This window comes from Misgurnus anguillicaudatus, chromosome 10 (genome assembly GCF_027580225.2).
Source record: "Misgurnus anguillicaudatus chromosome 10, ASM2758022v2, whole genome shotgun sequence".
In the NCBI taxonomy this organism is placed as follows: Eukaryota; Metazoa; Chordata; class Actinopteri; order Cypriniformes; family Cobitidae; genus Misgurnus; species Misgurnus anguillicaudatus.
This window is the reverse complement of record NC_073346.2, coordinates 14497418-14518466: the sequence shown is the minus strand read 5'-3', so window position 1 is coordinate 14518466 and position 21049 is coordinate 14497418. Positions and strand designations below refer to the sequence as shown.

The 21049-nt window shown below is 35.5% G+C and overlaps 4 protein-coding genes across 8 annotated transcripts in view; 3 read left to right on the top strand and 1 right to left on the bottom strand.

Moving 5' to 3' along the window:
* myh14 (myosin, heavy chain 14, non-muscle) overlaps positions 1-3979 on the top strand; it is a 44723-nt gene extending 40744 nt beyond the window's left edge. For all 4 annotated transcript variants that reach the window (XM_055209704.2, XM_055209703.2, XM_055209702.2 and 1 more), the window contains one exon: positions 1400-3979. In XM_055209704.2, the coding sequence (XP_055065679.2) occupies positions 1400-1589 (190 nt within the window). In that variant the 3' untranslated portion in view covers positions 1590-3979. The remainder of the gene's footprint in view (positions 1-1399) is intronic.
* Positions 3980-6825: 2846 nt separating this feature from the next.
* Positions 6826-9671, bottom strand: LOC129447820 (uncharacterized). The gene is made up of 2 exons (XM_055209707.2): positions 9382-9671; positions 6826-8685 (listed from the first exon to the last, which is right to left on the bottom strand). The coding sequence occupies exon 2, from the start codon at positions 8285-8287 to the stop codon at positions 7142-7144; it is 1146 nt and encodes a 381-aa protein (XP_055065682.2). The 5' UTR covers positions 8288-8685; positions 9382-9671; the 3' UTR covers positions 6826-7141.
* Positions 9672-12756: 3085 nt separating this feature from the next.
* On the top strand, positions 12757-15431 carry LOC129448899 (mpv17-like protein). Its single transcript, XM_055211589.2, has 6 exons — positions 12757-13041; positions 13241-13383; positions 13584-13977; positions 14097-14167; positions 14410-14439; positions 14528-15431. Exons 3-6 carry the CDS (start codon positions 13590-13592, stop codon positions 14645-14647), a joined length of 609 nt encoding a protein of 202 aa, XP_055067564.2. The 5' UTR covers positions 12757-13041; positions 13241-13383; positions 13584-13589; the 3' UTR covers positions 14648-15431.
* A 577-nt stretch (positions 15432-16008) lies between these two features.
* On the top strand, positions 16009-20705 carry rpl18 (ribosomal protein L18). 2 transcript variants are annotated; one of them, XM_055211769.2, is made up of 7 exons: positions 16009-16072; positions 16775-16861; positions 16988-17095; positions 17611-17709; positions 19726-19849; positions 20383-20452; positions 20566-20705. In XM_055211769.2, the coding sequence occupies exons 1-7, from the start codon at positions 16070-16072 to the stop codon at positions 20639-20641; spliced, it is 567 nt and encodes a 188-aa protein (XP_055067744.1). In that variant the 5' UTR covers positions 16009-16069; the 3' UTR covers positions 20642-20705. The 2 variants fall into 2 exon arrangements, with proteins under 2 accessions (XP_055067744.1, XP_055067745.1); XM_055211770.2 differs by lacking the exon at positions 16009-16072 and adding an exon at positions 16324-16347.
* The last annotated feature ends 344 nt before the right edge of the window (positions 20706-21049 follow it).

Sequence of the window (21049 nt, the reverse complement as noted above, 5' to 3'; positions counted from 1 at the left end):
CACAAACTTATAGATTTCAGATATTTCTCTCTTCCAGTTTCCTCTTTCTTTCTTGTAGTTTAAATACAGTGACCCCAAATGTATTTGGACACCAAAATCACACTTAAAAATGTGAATCTAAATAGATGTTTACTAAAATGATCAGTAGGTTACAAGCTAATAAATAGTGGCAGATGCCACTGTGACATTTTGTATTTAATTCAGTTACATTCATACATTAGTTGCGTTTCCATTGCATTACAAATTGCACAAATTGAAATTGCTAATTGAAAATATGCCAAGTTAAAACATTTTAACTTTGTTAATTTTGCAAAAACTCCATTTTATTGCAAAAAAGTTTTTCACTCACATGAGGTGGTTCCCTTTCGAGGAACTCGAGCTGCGCGCCATAGCAACCCTTTGGGGAACACCTCGGCGGACCAGGGGTATAAGTTATATCCCTGGTCCGCACGGGCATCCAGCCTATATCCAATCATCGAATTACTGATTATGTGTTACACGTGCTTCAGATCAGTCACGCCGAGGCGTTCCCCAAAGCGTTGCTATTGCGACGCAGCGTCTCGTTCCCTTGTAAGGGAACCAGGGAGACGTTTTTCATTCGAACATTTTTGACGTGTGTAAAAGTTTCATAATCATTCTTTAAAAATGCAAAATGACGTATAACCTCGCAGAAACACCTCATACGTGGTCGCTCCCAAAAACAAAAGTCTTTACTTGCCATTAATGCTTAGATAACGCCTGCATCTCCTTCGATTAAAAATAATCGGGTAGTGGCTGCGAAATATGTAAACCTACCAACAACCGTCACCATGATTTTTTTAATGGCTTATCACGAGAGAGAAAAAATACGCTTTAGTCGAATATAATGAAAACAGCGTCATTTCGCAATTGTTTTCGACATTTAGAAAATATTAGAATAATAAATTAATCAAAAGTTTTGCACAAATCTGTAAGAGGGTGTGTACACCAAGGTCGGCGTATTTTTTTTCAATTTTCCAGTGAGCGCTTTTAAAAAACATCAGCAGCTGGCAGGTTTTCTCCATTTCCAGGCCCAGCACTGAGCACAGAGAGTTAAAAAAATTCAAAGTTGCGTGAAATGCTCAGCTTGTCAATGTCACTTTTTACTCAGCTGTCCAATCACAGTGGAGGAGGGGCGGGACAAATACCTCAAGAACCAACCAATAAACAGATAAACTGATAAACAGAAGTATCATATCAACCAAAGCGCTTAGCTGAAAAGTACTTGCAAGCACCCACAGTTGGCATCTGCCTGGCGTTTCCCAATGCTTTTTAACCAGGCTTTTGATATAAGTGTGTTTAAAAAGATCCAAATACTTTTTAGGGAGACTGTAATGCATACGCTTGTCAATAATTACATCAACACATCTCTGTTTCTCAGGCGAGCACCGCTCCCTCTCTCCGTACGTGCTGGCCGCAGGGCTCTGGTGGATGATCTCTCTCAGGAGAACTCTGATTCTGAAGATCCAGGTGCTTCTCCCACCCCGTCCAGCGGCCCGCCGGGTACCCCCACACCATCAGACAACTCCCTGGGCCCTCCACCCCCCTACAGCCTTACAGATGCTGAATGAAACAGGGAGTGTGTGAAAGATGGACAGATTAACTGATTTAACACGCATAGCTTTGCAATCGTCCACAGAACATTCGTGCAGTCACACTGACAACGAAACAACTTGAAACTAGTTTATGATATTGAATGATGAATTAGCATGTAGGATGGCAAAAATCTTATTTGGTTCTCTTGTAGTACTATTTAAACCAACAATGCAGTTAAAACTACTGCAGTTTTTTTGTGGGGGAGAAAAAACTACATTTCCCAGAATTCTTAGGGAAATAGAAGTACTGTATATTGGCATAGCCTCATGTCCATGCAGTATATATCTGGGCTTGTTGTAGCAAAATTATGGCTGCGTTCAAAAGCTTATAGTGGGTAGCTGGCTTGTTGCCTAGCTGCCCTATTGGGCAACGACTGACTTTATAGTAGCGTAACAACCCATAGTTGATAATAACCAACACTGTAAAAAAATGGTTTTACTTACAAAAGTAAGTTACATTTTGAGTTAATTCAACTTAAAAAATATGAGTTGACACAACATTTATTTTTAAGTTAACATTTAAGTTTTGAGTTTAAGTTGAATTAACTTTTAAATTAAATTTTAATGCAACCAAGTAACTTTTTTAGGCAACCACCACAACTCTGACATGCAATCAAAGGTTATCAACTAGTGAAAATAAAACTTAAAATTATACAGAAACTTACATTTATACAACCGCTCTCTTGGATACCATTTTAATTTTTAGAAATCGACTTGACCAATCACCTTCTACCATGAACTCACACACACAGGATAGTGGGATATTAAAGTCAGCAAAAAATGATAAGATAAAGGTATCATAAGAGATAAAAAGTTAACAATAATTGGAATCAGGTGTGCCTTGATGCCTTCTTTCTCTTTCCCAGCATTTTTTAGCTTTTGTACGCAGCCTACAATTGCCACCTCAAGCTCTTTTTCAATCAATCAAAAGCCATGAGTTTAAGAGAGTTTTGCATGTTGATGGCAATCAGATTGCACTGTAAATAAAAGAAAAGTTGGTTTACTTAAAAAAGTAAGTTACTTTAAAATCTTGATTTAATTCAACTTTAAAATATTAAAATTTTTACAAAACTTTGTTAACTAATATTTTTAAATTGAATCAACTCAAGATTTTAAGGCAACCATATAACTTATGTTTTAAGTTGAACCAACTAATCTTTTTTACAGTGGGGGTGTTGCATAGATGATCCATATGAACAGGTTCATGTTTAGACTAAAATCCATCAGCTGTGCCAGCACAGGTCCATTATACAAGCCATTTCTCTCTCTCACTCCTAAAACAATCTCACGCTTCAGCAATTGAGCAAACTCTCTTTGGTATTTTAGGATATCTGTGTTTTAAATTTTTAGAAATGATAGCACTATTTATTAATAGTACTGTACGTTACTTTTCATCTGACGTGATTTGGCAGACTTGACGCTCGTGTATGCTATGATTGTACTAAACAAAGACAGAACAGTGAGAAAGAGAAAATAAGCTTTACTTTTAGATAAATACGCTACAACTTTGAACCATCCACGCTAGCTTTCATACATCTTAGCCATAACTTGATAACAGAGATCATAACAGAATGGAAATATACAAAATAAAATATAAGTAAAAGGTAAATAAACAAATCTCGGCAGATAACAAAACAGCCAAAGCTGACGGACTTCACTTTTCATGTAGATTATCAGTAGCCGTTTTTAAGATCGACCTGCTCTAATCTCAATAAAACAGTAGTAGTGTTTGGTTTGGTTAAGCCCTTGTATTCAGGGTCTCTGTGCTGCAGACCTTACCTTCTTAGATACTGTGCTTAGTTACCTAGTTAGCTCTGAAGGAAAGGCTTTTGTTGCTAGTTACATAGATAGGTAGTTAGGATTTTTTATTTGTCTTAACACATCCGCTCCAGTTTTAAACTACTGACTTGTAATTTTTATCAGTGAGGAAAATTCCAGTATGCTGTTTATTTATTTTGTTTTGTATGATTTTTGTGTCTGCACAAATACATGTCATGGTTATTGTATAGTAAATTTCGATGAAACAGGACAAAGTTAACCAGACTACAAGGGTAAAGATGATTTATACTTGGATAGAAAAAAAGAGTTTACCCAATAAGCTGCAGTGAGCATCAGTGAACAACAAACTTGAGACGAGGCGAATCTGTAAATGTATTTGAGACAGTTTTGACATCAGACAGATGAGAACAGAACAAAAAGTTTGTTATCAAGATTTTCTTGGTGTCATGGTGTGCACTTGAAATACATGAACATATGATATTGTATTACCTGTTTTTTTACCCAAGGGTTGAAGGCTGCTAGTTATTTTACTCCGTAATGATCTTAACTATATGTATTTTTGTTTTTATTAAATGTACATGATACATTTTGGTTTGTTTGTGGTAAATGTTTATGGATCAAAGCTTTTGTTGAGCACAATCTGGGGCATATGGATGACTAAAGGGACATTAATGTAGTTGTGTGCATGTCAGCAGTGCCTGTAATTTAGGCAGGTGAAGGAAAGTCATACATTAAAGGGACAATAAGTAGGATTTTAAGTGTTTTATTCCTAAATATGACCTCATTGGTGTCAAATGACCTCTGCCAATGATCTGACTTTTCTTTGTCAGCTTAAAATTTTTTCTCTTTATTTACATTGAACGTGTAAGGCTTCCATTTCATTTCCCCATATTAAAAAACTATAATAGCAGAGAGGGACAAAAAGCACTAGCCTACCGCAACGTGTTTTCGTTTTGAACACGTGAACCAGCTGAAACAAACAAGGAGATCAGCGAGTACATTTAACATTGCAACATGCATTTGGAAAAGCAAGGTGCTAGAGAGCACTATTCGTTTGAGTGCAAAATACAATTTCACCACTAGATGGGGAAAAACCTACTTACTGTCCCTTTAAAATATTTTGTTGTATGCAAAATATAACAATGTAGTCCAAGTAATGAGGATTTTAGAAATTTGAATGAAACCCAATTCCACCCAGACATCTTTCTTATTGATAGGCCTACAGTATGGAAAAAAAACATGTTTGTTGAATGGCTAAAATTAGTTTTGTATTGTTTTTGCATATATATTTGCAAAAGCAAGCAATTTCTTAATACATTTTAAATGAGAAATTCTTCTTTTTCTTATGTCACCAATATTTAATTTGACCGATTTGTATGGCATTGATCATTTGATACACTCCTTCTGTATTGCACTCATGCTCCTGTCGTTTTTAATGTGATTACATTATCATAAATGTCCAGCAGTGTTAAACTGTAAATTATGATTGTATTTCCCCATTCAAGTATTAGAACAAGTTTTTAAACCTGTTCAGCTACTAAACCTCAAATTTTAGGAAGTATTAGTCAAGCTAGTGAAGATTGCCATTTTGTCAAGCAGGTGTATGCTACAGTATCTATATATCTGCATATGTGACCCTGGATTACAAAACCAGTCATATGTAGCATGAGTATATTTGTAGCAATACCCAAAAATAAATTGTATGGGTTACAATGTTTAATTTTTATGCCAAAATTATGAGGATGTTATGTATCGAAAATAATTTTATTATTAGTAATATGTGTTGCTAAGACTTCATTTTGACAACTTTAAAGGCTATTTTCTCAATATTTCGATTTTTGCACCCTTAGATTTTCAAATAGGCTGTACCTCAGCAAATTATTGCCAACAAACCATCAATGGAAAGCTTATTTATTCAGCTTTCAGATGATCTATAAAGATTGACCTTAATGACTTTTTTGTGGTCCAGGGTCACGTATTGGTAATCAGGGTTTTATATCAGATGACTAGATTCCTTTGTATGTGAAATGTCTTATTGGTTATGTGGATTATACTTTGATACTTGTTTAACTTGTCCCTATAATTGTGATTATACAATTTGGCATTTTTAAAGGAACAGTATGTAAGAAATGTATATCAATTAATCATAAAATGGCCCTGATATGTCACTAGACATTAAGAAATCATTTTCATGTTAAATACTTATATCACTGACAACAGTGGTCTGGCCAGGATATTGTCATTTCAAAAGTGGAGTTGCAGCCCTCAACTGATGTTTATGTTGTCATTTTGTGTATTGGCCACCAGTTTTGTGATTGCAGTACCAGTTTTAGCCACAAGTTTTGTGATTGCAATACCAGTTTTGGCCACAATCCTACATACTGTTCCTTTAATTGTCATTCCCTGAAATCAAGATGTGCAATTGTAAAATGTTGAAAGGGAGGAACCAATTCAGAATCGAAGAAGCCAAAAGTCATGAACCTCAAACAGAAGACTTTTATTCTTATTTGTTAGAACATTTTCCTAAATGATAGCAGCCACTGTTTGCTTTTTTAAGCTACACATCATTGCTGCTAGAATTATGTTTGGTCTCTGACAAATGCACAAAGACATTTTGATTGACAAAGTACTGCTTCTCAGCATTAGAAACTCAATTTTAATGAATGAACCTTGTTATACTCGACCTGATCTTTATTAACGCAGCTTTAAGAGAAGTGGACACTACCAGACAACATGTATGAAAAGAATTGAAACTCCAACAGAGATACTTGTATCTGAGATGTGTTTCTGAAGAGGATTGTGTGGTTTTGCATCTGTGCAACTTGAGTTTTTAACCATGTTGTTTATTTGTTTTTTTTTTTTTTTTCGTTTTTTTTTTTTTTTTTGCTATAATGATAAAATGAGACTGGGGTGAATTTTAATATACCATTGGTTTTAAAGGCAGTGTTGTTTATTTATATTCCTTTAAAATGCACATACACCTGCAACTCTTCAACATTGCAATTAATCAAATTCATTACAATAATTTATTTTACATCACAGACACGAACATTTCACAGAAATTATTATAAAATCACGTCACGGTTTACTCCTAAAAACAAAAGAATCAAACAATATATAATTTACAAATGTGACACTGTACCACAAAAACATCATACGGGTCAATTTTTGGATAAATAACCTTTCCATTGATGTCCAGTATGTTGTGTTAGAATAAGACAATATTTGGCTGAGGTAAAATTATTAAAAATCTGGAATCTGAGGGTGCAAAAAAATCCAAATATTGAGAAAATCCAACCCTATCTTACGAGAATTCGTACATATTTTACGAGTCGGCAAATTCGTATCAATTCATACGATCACATTTGTACGTTTTTGTATGATTTGCCTTGACCCCTGTGACTTTGGGGTTAGGGGTTGAGTTTCATTGTTGTTGTTTTTTCATGAGAATCGTGCGTTTTTGCACGATTAACTTTGTATGAATTCATACGAATTAGCCGACTTGTAAAATATGTACGAATTCTCGCGAGATCAGGCTGGAAAATCACATTTAAAGTTGTCCAAATGAAGTCCTTAGCAACACAAATTACTTATGATAAATAAATTGTTGATATATTTATGCTAGCAACATGGTCTTTACTTAATATCCTAATAATTTTTGGCATTGCTACAAATACACCTGTGCTACTTATGACTGGTTTTGGGTCCAGGGTCAAAAATGTGATTCAATCCCTGTCCAGATTTATTATTCATGCCATTATATTACTAAACAACCAATCATCATCTGGAGGCGGAGTTGGAATTAGATTTGGGTGGGTCTTGTGTACTTTAGCAGGGAATGACCGAGCCACGCCTTCAAAGTTATGAGTGCTCTGATTGGCTCTAAATTTAGAGTAAGAACAGGATTCTCTTTTATCATAACTCAAGCCTTCAAAGCAAGAGCGATCCATTATTGAGCACTGAAAACCTGAAGACCCAGTCCTGCTGTCATTCTTTATAATGTTTTTCTCTACATTTCTTATATTTGTGTCATGCAACATTAGATGCTGAGGTGTTTCTAGACCTTGTGAATAATTTTTATATGTGCTCACTCCAGACCGCTGTTCCCAGTTGTCGAATGGAATCTGTTTTGATTGACAGTCCATCTCTGGGAAAGTATGGTGGCTTGAACCAACACAATTCAATACCGTTTGGTTGCTGACGGACAAAGTTGATTCTAAGTAGCCAGACTCCTTTCTGTTTGTCATCATGCACGGTGCAAGCTGCCTATAGTGATCTTCTGGGATGTTATTTTGACTCATTGAATAGCTTACCGGGCTTTGAAGTCTATCTTGATTGAGACTCAATTCTTGACTTTTCTGGTCTAAATTTGGCACGGAGTTTCCTAACATTGTCATTATCTGTGAGTCATATTCAAACTCTTGGGTGCTAGAACCACCAGCAGAACGTGTGAGGTTTTCCGTATCATATGGTGCATTTAGAGAGCTGTTATTCTGTATGCAATGCTGATCTTCCTGATTGTCAGAACAATACAGTAAGTCAAAGCTGTCGATCATTTCCATCTGTAGACTCTCTGCAACGGGACCATCTTGTGTTTGGTCAGCATCGATAAGCATTTGGATCTCCAGATCACATGAATCCAACGACAAGAGTGAAATCACTGGAGAAGGTGGAGAAAGGTCTGGGATGTCATTCCCGGTGTGCTCAGAGCATTTAGCGATTAATGGTTTTGAATTTGTTCTCATTCTTTCAATACTTTCGAACCAATTGGACATGCTGTCCTCCAGAAGACTGCTGGTCATTTGTGTCAAGCTTTCTAAATCAGTCGAGACTTGTTGCCTTTCAAAGCTTAACTCTGTGTGATTTCCCATTGAGCTTTCAGGGTTGATTCCCATTTGATTAAAAACCTTTTCAGACTTGGTTGCTCTGTTATTTAGTGGCTTCCACTGTAAGAAACCTCTATCTGCCACTTGTGTCTCCACAAGATTGTCCAGTGTCCAGAGGTCACACACATCATCCTCTTGTTGTTCAACAAGCGCTTCAGTTTTATCTGCATTTATAGACTTGTCAATTTCTGCAGAAACCCAAAGTAATCATCAATAGACTCAACAAACATAAGCACTTAAATCAAGTTGTAAGCATTTTACCTTTTTCTGAACATTCGTCTGATTGGTCTGTTACGTCATGGGTCACATTGTGAGATGGTTTGGCTCTTATAACACTTTGGGATTTGTCCGTTGAGAAAATAGCAGAAGCCAGCTGATGGTTGGCTGCTTCTATTTCAGCAAATTTCCTGTATGGAGGCAAATGCTTGCATTTACATTTATTCATTAACTCTTAGAAAAAAGGTACAAAAGCTGTCACCGGGGCAGTACCCTTTTAAAAGGTCCATTTGTATACATTTGGTTGCTTTGAATTCCTAATATGAACTCTTTAGATGTACTTTTTGAAAGGGTACCGCCCCAATGACAGCTTTTGTACCTTTATTATAAATCACTTTTATCAACGCTACAGCAGAAATAATATGTTTACAGCCTGGTACAAAAAGTGTTTTTGGTCCATTTAGCTAATTTTGTAACTCATTCTTTTAAATTATATTAAAGTTCTGCATAATAAAGGGCACTTGAGTGACAGGTGACCTGCTGCTGCTGTCACTACTGTCGAACTAGGTTGTGTGGTTTCAGCAAGCAGCCACCTGAGCTCCACCCATGCCCGCCTCTTTGCCCATTTTCGGTTATCTGAATGCGCGGTAACGCGCTGCCAAGATGGTGACAGCAGGCTTCGCCAACTACACTGAAAAAAATGATTCATTGAATTTAATCAATTTTTTTAAGGTAAGTGGTTGCAATCAATTTATTTAAGCTACATTTAAACAAAAGTTTTGTATTTTATTTTACTTTACTAATCTTTTTTGTTTAAACCCTTTGAACCCTGTGGGACACCGGCCCTCCAGGACTGTAATTGAATAGCCCCGGTCTATGATATTTACCTGTGTATCATGTTGTGCAGAAACCTGCGATGATTGACTTGACGTTTCGATGGCTTGTTTTTGCGCGGCCTTTGCAAAGTCCTCATCATGTGACCAGCCGCTGAGGTCACGAAAGTGAAAAGGTCACGGCCCCATGGGACTCCATGCTCCAAACCTGGTTCAAAGGTCATAATGCTGGATGGACGCATACCTTTAGGTATAAAATGAGATTAAGTGAAGGTGTTTGTAAAATAAAACATATGCAAATATATTTAGATATTTATGTTTACAAACACTACACTTTAGGTACAAAGGTGTACTTTGTAAAGCTAGGGGCCATTTTTTCATCATTCATCATTGAAATCTACATTTAAAATAAAACTGCTCCACAGTGCCATAGAAGACAATTTTTTGACTTTCTGATTCCATGAAGAACCTTCCAAAGAACCTTTCTGTTTCACAGAAGCTTTTTTTTAAACAAAAGTTCTTCAGAACTGTTTAAGAAAAAAAATGGTTATTTTATTTATTTATTTATTTATTCTTCACGCCATTCCAGCATCTGAAACGGTTCTTTAAGGAACTTTTGACTGAATGGTCACTGGGGGAACCAAAAATGGTTCTTCTATGGCATTGCTGTGAAGAACCTTTGTTTAAGAGTGTACATAGAACAATCTCCAACTAAACACATTATATTTAGTAAAAACAACCTCTTAAATACACGGGAATCATCATTCAATTCTAAACACATCACTTTTCTAAGAATGTACCACAGGTCACCACATTTTTCCAAATGAAACTCAAAGACACCAAGACCAGCTCCACTTACCTTCACTCCCACAGCATAAATCCACTTTGGTGACTACACCGAGAGAACCTAAAGCTTTTGCACAGGTGTTCCAGTTATACATACGCACCCTTACTGACTAAGAGGCGGTGAATGAGTCAGGGGAGGGAGGCATTGCTTCAATGATGATGCCACAGGACGAGCGATTCTTTGTCCCCTTAGATAAAGGACCGTGACGCTATTAAAAGGCCACAGAAGTGCGGTCTCGGAGCAAAAGAGAAATGAACGGCAATTAGCAAGAAGTCAACTGGTTCTGGTCGTGTGTTGCATTGTCAAAAACAGCGCTTGTTAAGTGTTGGCAAACAGTGGGCGCCTGTTAAGAGCTTAACAGACCTTTAATTGATCTCTTTAATCTGTGATCCTCATTAACACATTCTCCTGTCTGAGAGCTTTGCTGGTTGCCACAGACAAATTGATTTCTCGTTTTAGACCTCGGACAAAGTGCTTTTACATATCTATGGGGGTGTTCAACATAATGGAACGTGGTTTAGGAAGTCGAGGAACTATGACATCATTCAGAAATGGAATGAACTTTAAAATTTTATTGATTTTAAATTGCTTTAATTAAAAAAGAAATTATAAACAGAACAATGCATGCTGTATACAACGCAATCTCATGGCAATTTATATATATATATATATATATATATATATATATATATATATATATATATATATATATATATATATATAACAATATCCTAACCATGCCATAAACCCAATGTCATGGGGCGAAAGCAAAACGCACAAAAACATGAAATTGATCATACAAATTATATATATATATATATATATATATATATATATATATATATATATATATATATATAATTTGTATGATCAATTTCATGTTTTTGTGCGTTTTGCTTTCGCCCCATGACATTGGGTTTATGGCATGGTTAGGATATCGTTGTTATATTCTAATAATCGTATGCATTTAAAGGGGACATTTTACAACTTTTTTAAGATGTAAAATAAGTCTTTGGTGTCCCCAGAGTACATATGTGAAGATTTAGCTCAATATAGCCAGACTGATCTCACGGAAAGGTGTGTTATAGTCACGCAAAGTTAGATTAATTTATTTGCGTCCATGTCACGAAATTCAGCTTTATTTTGTGTCTTAAGCACGAATGTATTTTTAAGGACACTCGCACAAATTTCCATAAATAGTTTTCATGTTTGTTGCACAACTTTCTTATTCATTTCATTTTATTGTTTTCTCATAGTTTTTTCCTATATTTACCATTGGCGCTTGGGGTTGGGGTTAGAATCACTTTCTATTACATTTTTAGACATCCTAACCCAAACCCCAACTCCAAGCGAGAATGATTTAAAAATAGAAAAAAATGAGAAAACAATACAAAAAATTACACAAAAAAGTCCATTTATAGAAATTATAAAAAATTTGTGCGAGTGTCACGAAAAAGACATTCGTGCTCAAGGCACAAAACAAAGCTGAATTTTGTGCCATGGACACGAATAAATTAATCAAATTTTGTGTGACTATAACACGACTTTCCGTGAGATCATGTTGCAATACTATATAAATTATTTATTATAGCATGTTAAAATTGCCACTTTGTAGGTGTGTGGGTGTCCTTTAAAATGCAATTGAGCTGATCTCTGCACTAAATGGCAGTGCTGTGGTTGGATAGTGCAGATTAAGGGGTGGTATTATCCCCTTCTGACATCACAAGGGGAGTTACATTTCAATTACCTATTTTTTTCCACATGTTTGCAGTTTGCGGAGAATGTTTACCAAATAATTTTTAAATTTTACATGCTGGGCTATTTTCAACCCAGCATTGGGTAAATAATGGGACGAGCCCAGTCACTGGGTTAAATGAACCCTGAAAATGTTTAAATTTGACCCAGCAACCCAAGCATTCTGGGTTGAAACAGCCCAGCATAAGTTAAGTTGCAACCCAGGGGGTTAGGCTTATCCCTTTTTAAAAAAGGATTGAAAAAAAACATAATTTTTTAAAGTGTATGTATGATTTTATTAAAGAGTAAATCACAAAAAAGTTTTTACAGACTGGGTCACACACACACACACACACACACACATTAAAATGAAAAAACAATAAAAACAATAAAATGAAATGAAAAAGAAAGTTGTGCAACAAACATGAAAACTATTTATAGAAATTCGTGCGAGTGTCCATAAAAATGCATTCGTGCTCAAGACACGAAATAAAGCTGAATTTCGTGACATGGACGCAAATAAATTAATCTAATTTTGCGTGACTATAACACACCTTTCCGTGAGATCAGTCTGGGTATTTTGAGCTAAATCTTCACATATGTACTCTGGGGACACCAAAGACTTATTTTATATCTTAAAAAAGTTGTAAAATGTCTTTAAAAGCATACGATTATTAGAATATAACAACAATATCCTAACCATGCCATAAATCCAATGTCATGGGGCGAAAGCAAACCGCACAATATATATATATATATATATATATATATATATATATATATATATATATATATATATATATATATATATATATATATATATATATATATATCTTTCATTTTCCAGTTTTTAAATTTAAAATGGTTGCTTGTTTAAATTTTTAGACTCCCTCATTGGCCACAGCATTTACTATTCATTCATGACAGCCCTTGTGGTAACATTAGCAGTGGGACGTGTGGTGAGTCTTCACTATATTTAGTGCAGCTACACACACATGTGCCTGCATTGCTCATATTCTGAAAGCACATGGGCTTTAAAACGTCAGCATTTAGCCTGGATATACAGAGTGTAGATGTAAATAAGAGGATGTGTTAGCAAATGCAAGCATGTTCTTCTACTGAGGTTTACATTGGTGAGTCATATTTTATGTTTGAGCAATATATTGATAAAAGCATTTATATTTAAAAATCTATTTATTCACCCATACCAAATAACTGCAATTCACCTGCAACTTCCGAGTTTTTCATTTATTTCAAACATGTGTTTTTTTCTCACATTTTTGCTATACTGATAACTGTTATCATAAACGCTCTCATTAACTCTCTCACTAGAACTTTGTACCACAGACCACATCGATCTGATTGGTCTCTAAGTGACCAATAAGCTTTCTTTGTATTCAAGGATCAATCAAACGTAACCAAGCAAGTGAACCTTGCGATCAGTCACTCTTGACACAGGACAGCTGTACTGTACGGTGAGTTAAGCCAATGTGTTTTTATTCACACTTTAAAGCTGCAGACTGGAGAAATACATGAACATACTGTACTGTGACAAACATGTTGGCTCATATTTGTTTATATCAATGAACTAATGCTATTTCTAACTTTCTTATTCGGGAGATCAAATAAAAAGGTCTTTTTGTATCTGTTTATTCAAAATTATTTGTTTTCACAGTTCATCATGAACAGAGCATGGACTATGTTCAAGTCTCATCCATACATCTCCAATGTGGTGGGATACACAGCGCTGTTTGCCACAGCAGACCTCATTCAGCAAAGCATGATGGGAAAATCATTGATAAAAGAGACAGTGAACAAGCAAGATCACGATCACCCAGATAAAGAAATATTAGGAGCAGTACAACACCATCCACAACCTCACTGCATTGACTGGTCCCAGACTGCTCGGGTGGCACTGGTTGGGTTCTGTTTCCATGCCAACTTCAATTACCATTGGTTACGAGCATTAGAAAAGATGTTTCCAGGGGGCGGGACCAAAAGAATATCCATTAAAGTGTTTCTGGACCAACTAATTGCAGCACCTACAACTATAAGTGCTTTTTACATTGGTGAGAGTTAGGATTTTTACTTATGTAAAGTTTTAAAATATGCAATACACCTCTATTTACATAATTTAATAATAAACAATGCTGCTGCTTTTGAGAAAGTATTTGTTGCACTTTTACAGGTTTGAGTACATTAGAAGGTGCGGAAGATCCTTTTAAAGACTGGAGAAATAAATTTTGGACCTCTTATAAGGTAAGGATAAGAGAAATCCAGCAGCCATTGAACCTGTCTGAATTAAAGGTGCCGCTCAGTTGGTAGAGCATTGCCTAAGCATCCCAAAAGGTGGTGGTTTGATCCCAGGGAACACCCATACTAATAAAATGGTTTCAGTGGACTTTAATTTGATTTGGATAAAAGCATCTGCCAAATGGATAAATGTAAATGTAGTTCACACATAGCTCACATAATTTACTCTTTATTTCTCTGTCTGGTAGACTGGAGTGGTGTACTGGTCAACAATGCAGGTATGACTAGTCCATTCATCTGACCATCAGTTCATATTCCAAGATGTGTTTCTAAACGTTTCCTTATTTTTGATTCTTTCCCTTTCAGGCTGTGAATTTCTCCCTGGTCCCACCAGTGGCTCGTACTGTCTATGTTGGAGGAGTCGCTCTTGTCTGGACTGTGTTTCTCTGTCATATTAGGCAGCAGAAGACTGACTCTCTGAGCTAGTCTTTATTCAGATTTCTGAATTAGAAAAGTACAGACCACATACAGCAGCAATATAAAATATGATGTGTCTTAAAATGTTTTTTGGGCAGCTATTTTTAAGGAGCAGGCAGGTTTATATTAAACTTTTTATTAGTATCAATGTTATATTTTTGCATGTTTTCTTTAGCAAAACCCTTTTTGAATGGATCTGGTTAGAGAGACCTAATAATGGGCTAAAATGTATTATGCATGTTTATTAAAGTGTAAACTATTTACAAATCATTCAAACATCAGGGTGGCACAATCTCAAAAAACATGAGATCCCTAATGGGTGTTGTAATATACTTAATTATATCTCCTTCAAGTGAAGATAATGTGTATATATACATAAATATAAATAAATGTATGCATTAATTATGCTGTATAAGAGGCCTAAAGGGGAGTTATTTATAATTCAGTATACAGAAAAAGGTACAAAAGCTGTAATTAGGTACATTGTACATTTTAGGTACCAATATGCCTTTGTGCATATTTATTTTGTAATAATATGCACCCTTTGGGTACAAAGATGTACTTTTTAAAGGGTACCGCCCTAGTAACAGCTTTTATACCTTTATTTCTGATTTATGAAAGTGTAACACTCACCTGAAATTTCTTTGACAGTGAAACCTTTGATGTTATCTATTTCAGCTTAATACACCAACTTTTATTTGTAAATGAGGAAATATTATTTTGTAGTTGATTTGTTCATTTATTTAGTTATTTGTGTAATATTAATAAGTATTTTAGTGATATAGTAAATTATATAGCCTAATATTTTTATTTATAAATACATTTCGTTATTGTATTGTTGTGTTATTATTTCAAATTAACTATCGATGCATTATTTATATAAATAACTTTGAGCTCCATAACTATTTATTCTGTATGAATTATAAAACAATAAATACAATAATCAAAAGCATGATTTTTAATTAATTACATAAATTATGTTCACAATAAAGTTGATGTTTATAAATACTCTTTGCACTGTATGTGTCATGTTTTAGCATTAGCCTACGCAAGTTTGCTGCCTATGATTCATTAAAAAAAAGTAATAATTTTTTAAAAGTCGTGGTTTGTTGAATAAATCATACTGTTGTGTTCGCGGATTTAAGTAAGTAAATCTAAGTCACATGAAAGTATTTTTGGAACGGAGTTGCTCAGGAGGCAAATAAAACGTTTAAATATTATAACAACAACTAATGACACATCGTCTACACACTACACAGTGTACACTACAGCTTTTTATGTGGCCTTTGAAGGGTTTTGAGCGAGAGGAAGCGCAGACATTCTTCGGACCAATCATCGCACGCTTTGTAGTCACGTGACTCGAAGTATCCCGTAATCTCGCTATACGTCTTCTCGCGAGCTTTCCTTTTCCCTTTTCACTCTGAGTCCAAGATGGTAGGTAGCTTGACTTTTTGTGGAACGTAGCCTTGTGTAAAATCTGCCTTCATCCTTATTTAAACACGTTTTAAAATGGCCACAAATAGTGTTTAGAAGCAACACATCGTCGTACGAGTGTATAAAAGGAAGTATTGTGGTGCGTTTGTGTATATATGTGAAATAAATGCAGGCTAACGACCATCGGGCCTCTGAGCCGATACTTCAATCATGTGTCGTGTCGGAAACAAGCAGTGCGTTTTTGTAAAACACGTTTTGTATTGTTTTAATTGATGGTAATGACTACCGTTTCTATACAAGTTTTATTACAAGTTTATGTGTAGCCAGAAGAAAGCGTACGAGAGCAGGCTCGTGTTGGCTAAGCTAGCATTCTTTGGGTTTTAGCTGTGCCATAGTACAGTATATACAATTCACGTGTAACAGCAAGATCTTAACCTGTTACAAAGTTTTGAAATAAAGGAACATGCCTTCACGTGTATATATTATAACGAACTAGTTAACTAGTCTTCGCTGCTAAAATGTGTCATTGCTGCCGGCATGTGGTCAGTGTTTGAGTATGTAGCATATGTGAATATTTCACTTTTAAGTTACTAGTCTTTATCACATTTGCATGTAAAGCATTGACATAATCTGTGACCTTGCGTTTGATGTAATATTGTTGTACTGTAATGCATTCATCATGTTGTGTGTGCGATTTTCCAGGGAGTTGACATCAGACACAACAAGGACCGCAAGGTTCACAGGAAGGAGCCCAAAAGTGAGGATATTTACCTCAGGCTCTTGGTCAAGGTAAAAACAATTTTGTATTTTCATAGGTGTGTTCTAAAATAAACCCATGTCATTCATTTTGGGTTTTTTTTGGGCCATAATTCACAATGTAAATACGTTGCATAACATTGTAAATTTGTGTTGTAGTTGTACAGATTCTTGGCTCGTCGTTCTGATGCTCCCTTCAACAAGGTCATTCTGAGGAGACTCTTCATGAGCAAGACCAATCGTCCCCCTCTGGCCCTGTCCCGACTGGTGAGTCTGTACCCCCTGAAATTACAATGTCTCCATGGCGTAGTGTCCAAAAGTGATGCCCAACTTTGGAAAATTGTCGTTTTGGCCCTTTATTTAAATATATAATTAATTATGTACGAAAAATGTGTTATTCATGTTGGGAAATTGTGCTTGGATTGTAAACTGACGCTCAACTTTAAGGATTATTCAAGGAGGATTGGCAAAAATTACAACACATGTTGTGTGCAAAGCTTATTGAGTCAAGGCCACGGAGAATAACTGCTTTCATCAAAAGCAAGAGGATCAAGAAAATATTAATCACTGATAAGTGTAGCAAATCATGTGCTTCATTTCCTGTGAGCTTTTTGTTTTTGCCTGTGGACAATCCTGGGGGTCATTAAATATAAATGTTTTGCAAACATGCCCTCTGGACATCTCTCTCTCTATACATCTTGCTCTCTATCATGCATGAAGTGTACATGCTTTGATAGCTTATCACTGTTTGTTACATGCAAACTCTTATTTTGGCTCTGTAGATCAGAAAGATGAAGCTTGCAGGGCGTGAAAACCTGACCGCTGTTGTTGTGGGAACCATTACTGATGATGTCAGGATTCATGATATCCCTAAACTGAAGGTAAGATCAGAGATGTAAACAGTATTGTTTGTAAACATCACAATGAAGCCTATTTGATGCCCGAAGTATAGTTTTCATGCAAGTTTTTGTTTTAGATTTTGCAGTGTCTATACTATACACTATTTGTTTGTCCATGGCAGTTGTCTTGTTCTGAAAATAGCTACCCTACACAGTTTTCCTTTTTAAAGATTACAAGTTTATTGTTCAGTTAATGTCCTTGTCTTGATTTGATTAAATATTAAGTACAGGGCTCGACATTAACGTTTGTGTGCTTGTCCGGTACAAGTGAATGTTTTGGATGGGCAAGTGGGAGGAAATTTACTTGTCTGACCGGACAAGTAACTTAAAAATGCCTGTCACAAATACATTTTTGTATTGCGTTTTTCACTATCTTTCACATGCTTTAACCCCTTATTTAAAGCAACACTATGTAGTTTCCATGTAAAAATGACTTACAGCTCCCCCATGTGGTTGAAAAGCGCAACAGTGCCTGGTATCAGACACTCTTCTGCAGGCAGGGGGAGGGGCGGGGCTGTGTTTCCTACCCTCCACCACCACTTTCAGAGTGTGTGTGTAGCAGCTAGGAGGCTGCTCAGGTTGCAGCAACAGTACAATTTGTCCAGTTAAATGTTTTTCTATCACTGAAATAATTTTAGAGACATTATTTAAAGGTAAAAAAAACGACATGGTGTTGCTTTAAACCTGATTAGACTTAACATACTTTCAGTTATTTTCCACAAACAAACTATAAATCTGTGGGAAAGGCTGAAATGTCAATGCAAAAAATATTAAAAATAACTGCTTTTATTTGTGTGAGAACTTTTGTTATATACCAGTCAAGTTTGAACAAATTCACATTAAAATAAATGAATTTAAAATAACTTTTACTTTGACAAGTGAATGTCAAATTTACAACCACATGACAATGCTTAATGTCAAGCCATGAAGTTTTTTGCCCTTTTCTTCATTCAATTAAGTTTTTACCTATCCAGTCTCACGTAGATGCGTATAAATAGCACAAAGTGTAAAAATCTTGCAATACATGAGCCAAATTTCACTTTGGCGTGCATGTGACGCGCCAGTCCTTCCCATTCAATTAAACGGTGCATCTTTTTTTATTGGTTTTCCAAATTTTTTTCCTGTTTTTTTACCATTTTCGCTTGGGTTGAGGGTAAGATTTCAGATTTGCTTAATGAGGTTATTTAATATACAGGTTTCTCCATGTTTTTGTCTATATTTAAGCCATGGTCGCTTGGAGTTGGGTTTAGAATTGGGGTTTGGGTTAGGATGTCATTTTTATATAACAAAAAGTTGTTCTAACCCTAAACCCAAGCGAAAATGAAACCAATAAATAAAACAACAAAAAAAGATGTGTCGTTTAGGTGAATGGGAAGGACTGGTGTGTCGTATGCATGCAAAAGTGGAATTTGGTGTATGTATTGCACGATTTTACACTTCGTGCTATTTATACGCAACTCCGTGAGACCAAGTTGGTTTTTACCCATCATTTAACCAATCTGCCTTGTGTGGTGGTTGGTCTCAGTGTTGGTATATTAATAAAGTTATTTTTTCGGTAATTACTGCAAATGTCTGTGAATTATTTTAGATAATTTAACCCATTAGATTACTAATGCTTAGATATTTAGAGGCAACCGTTGGCATGATAATTGGCAACCATTCATTTAAAGGAAATGCTAATAATATGAATAGTTATACCAACTGTACAAATAACCTTTTTAATTTATTAATAACCTAATTAATTACATTTATCGCCTTTACATTTATAAATTCTATAAATTTGTACTTTTGTGTGAATATATGTTAAATTAAATTAAAATTGTTGTGATTTATCCATAAAAGCACGTAAAGAGTTTCCTGTGAAAATATAACCTTGATACCTTGATATTGACTTGAGTAGATAAAAATTTAAGTGAAATCAAACTTTGTTGAGTTTGAAATTCTTGTGCTTTGTTTTCTGTTTTTCTTTTTCAAACTTCTGTATCTGCCTGTTTGTAGGTGTGTGCCCTAAAGGTGACTGCTGGTGCTCGCAGAAGGATTTTGAAGGCTGGTGGACAGATCTTGACATTGGATCAGCTGGCTCTCTCTGCCCCAAGAGGACAGGGCACCGTTCTGTTGTCAGGTGAGTGCGTGTGTGAAGTGTGGTTGTGCACCATGCCCTCTTAATATAACTGAAAAAGTTTAAAGACTTTTCTTCAGGCTATGCAAGTACTGTTTCCATCCATTTTGCATACCTCTCACAGAATTAAACCTTCATTCCTTTAACCAAACACTTTAACCAAACACTTTTTCAAATTCCTTTTGTCCAAATATATATGCAACCCCCCCATTTTTGATTGCAAAAATTGTTTCAGATTGGCTAAAAAAAAAATAATAGGCCTAATAAGTATACATGACGCTGTCCCACAAGATCCTTATTTCTGTTTTTAAAAGCACCAAAGAAATTTAGCACTATCGTTATTTAAATCTGTCCATATAGTTTTGTAATTAATTTAGTAGTTTTAATTTGGATTTACTTTACATTTTTGTAGAAAGGATTGGAGAGGTTCCCAAAGACTCCTGAATTTGTCCTGTTTATGGTTGAGATCACAAGTTAGTTTCTCCAAAGTAAGAAATACTTTACATTGTTAATGCATTGGTTTTGTTTATATGCAGGACCCCGTAAGGCCAGAGAGGTGTACAGGCATTTTGGAAAAGCCCCTGGAACCCCCCACAGCCACACCAAGTATGAAATCAACATATGCTTTTTTATATATAATACTATATTGTGCTTGAAGCTGTTTGATAAAAAGCTGTTAATATGCTTCGTGTAACTATACTGTCTTTTCTCCACCCTAGGCCCTACGTGCGCTCCAAAGGCAGGAAGTTCGAGCGTGCTCGTGGTCGCAGAGCCAGCCGAGGCTACAAGAACTAAATATCTGTCTTTGTTTTGTATTCGAACTTGCAATGCAAATAAAGAGTGGATAATATTCACAATATGTTCTTGTACTGCTTGTTTATTTGTGTTATACAATACAGATCTGTGGTCCAATTTATGTTCCTAATAAAATGCCAGATAAAGATGCAAAACTGCAAATGTTTACTTGATTATTCCGTTGCTTAGTTAAGTACAAAAAATTGTTTAGTCTCCATTGCTGCAGATTAGTCACCTCACATGCACCTGAAGCTCAGAAATGACATCACCACATCAAGTGGAAAATGTAACCTAATGTGTATTGTTGACAACTGCATGTACATGTCTGTATATCTTTCCAATACAGTTTCAGAATTAATCTCAACTCTGATTGCAATATTATAATTGAGTCAAGTTAGAAGAAGTTAA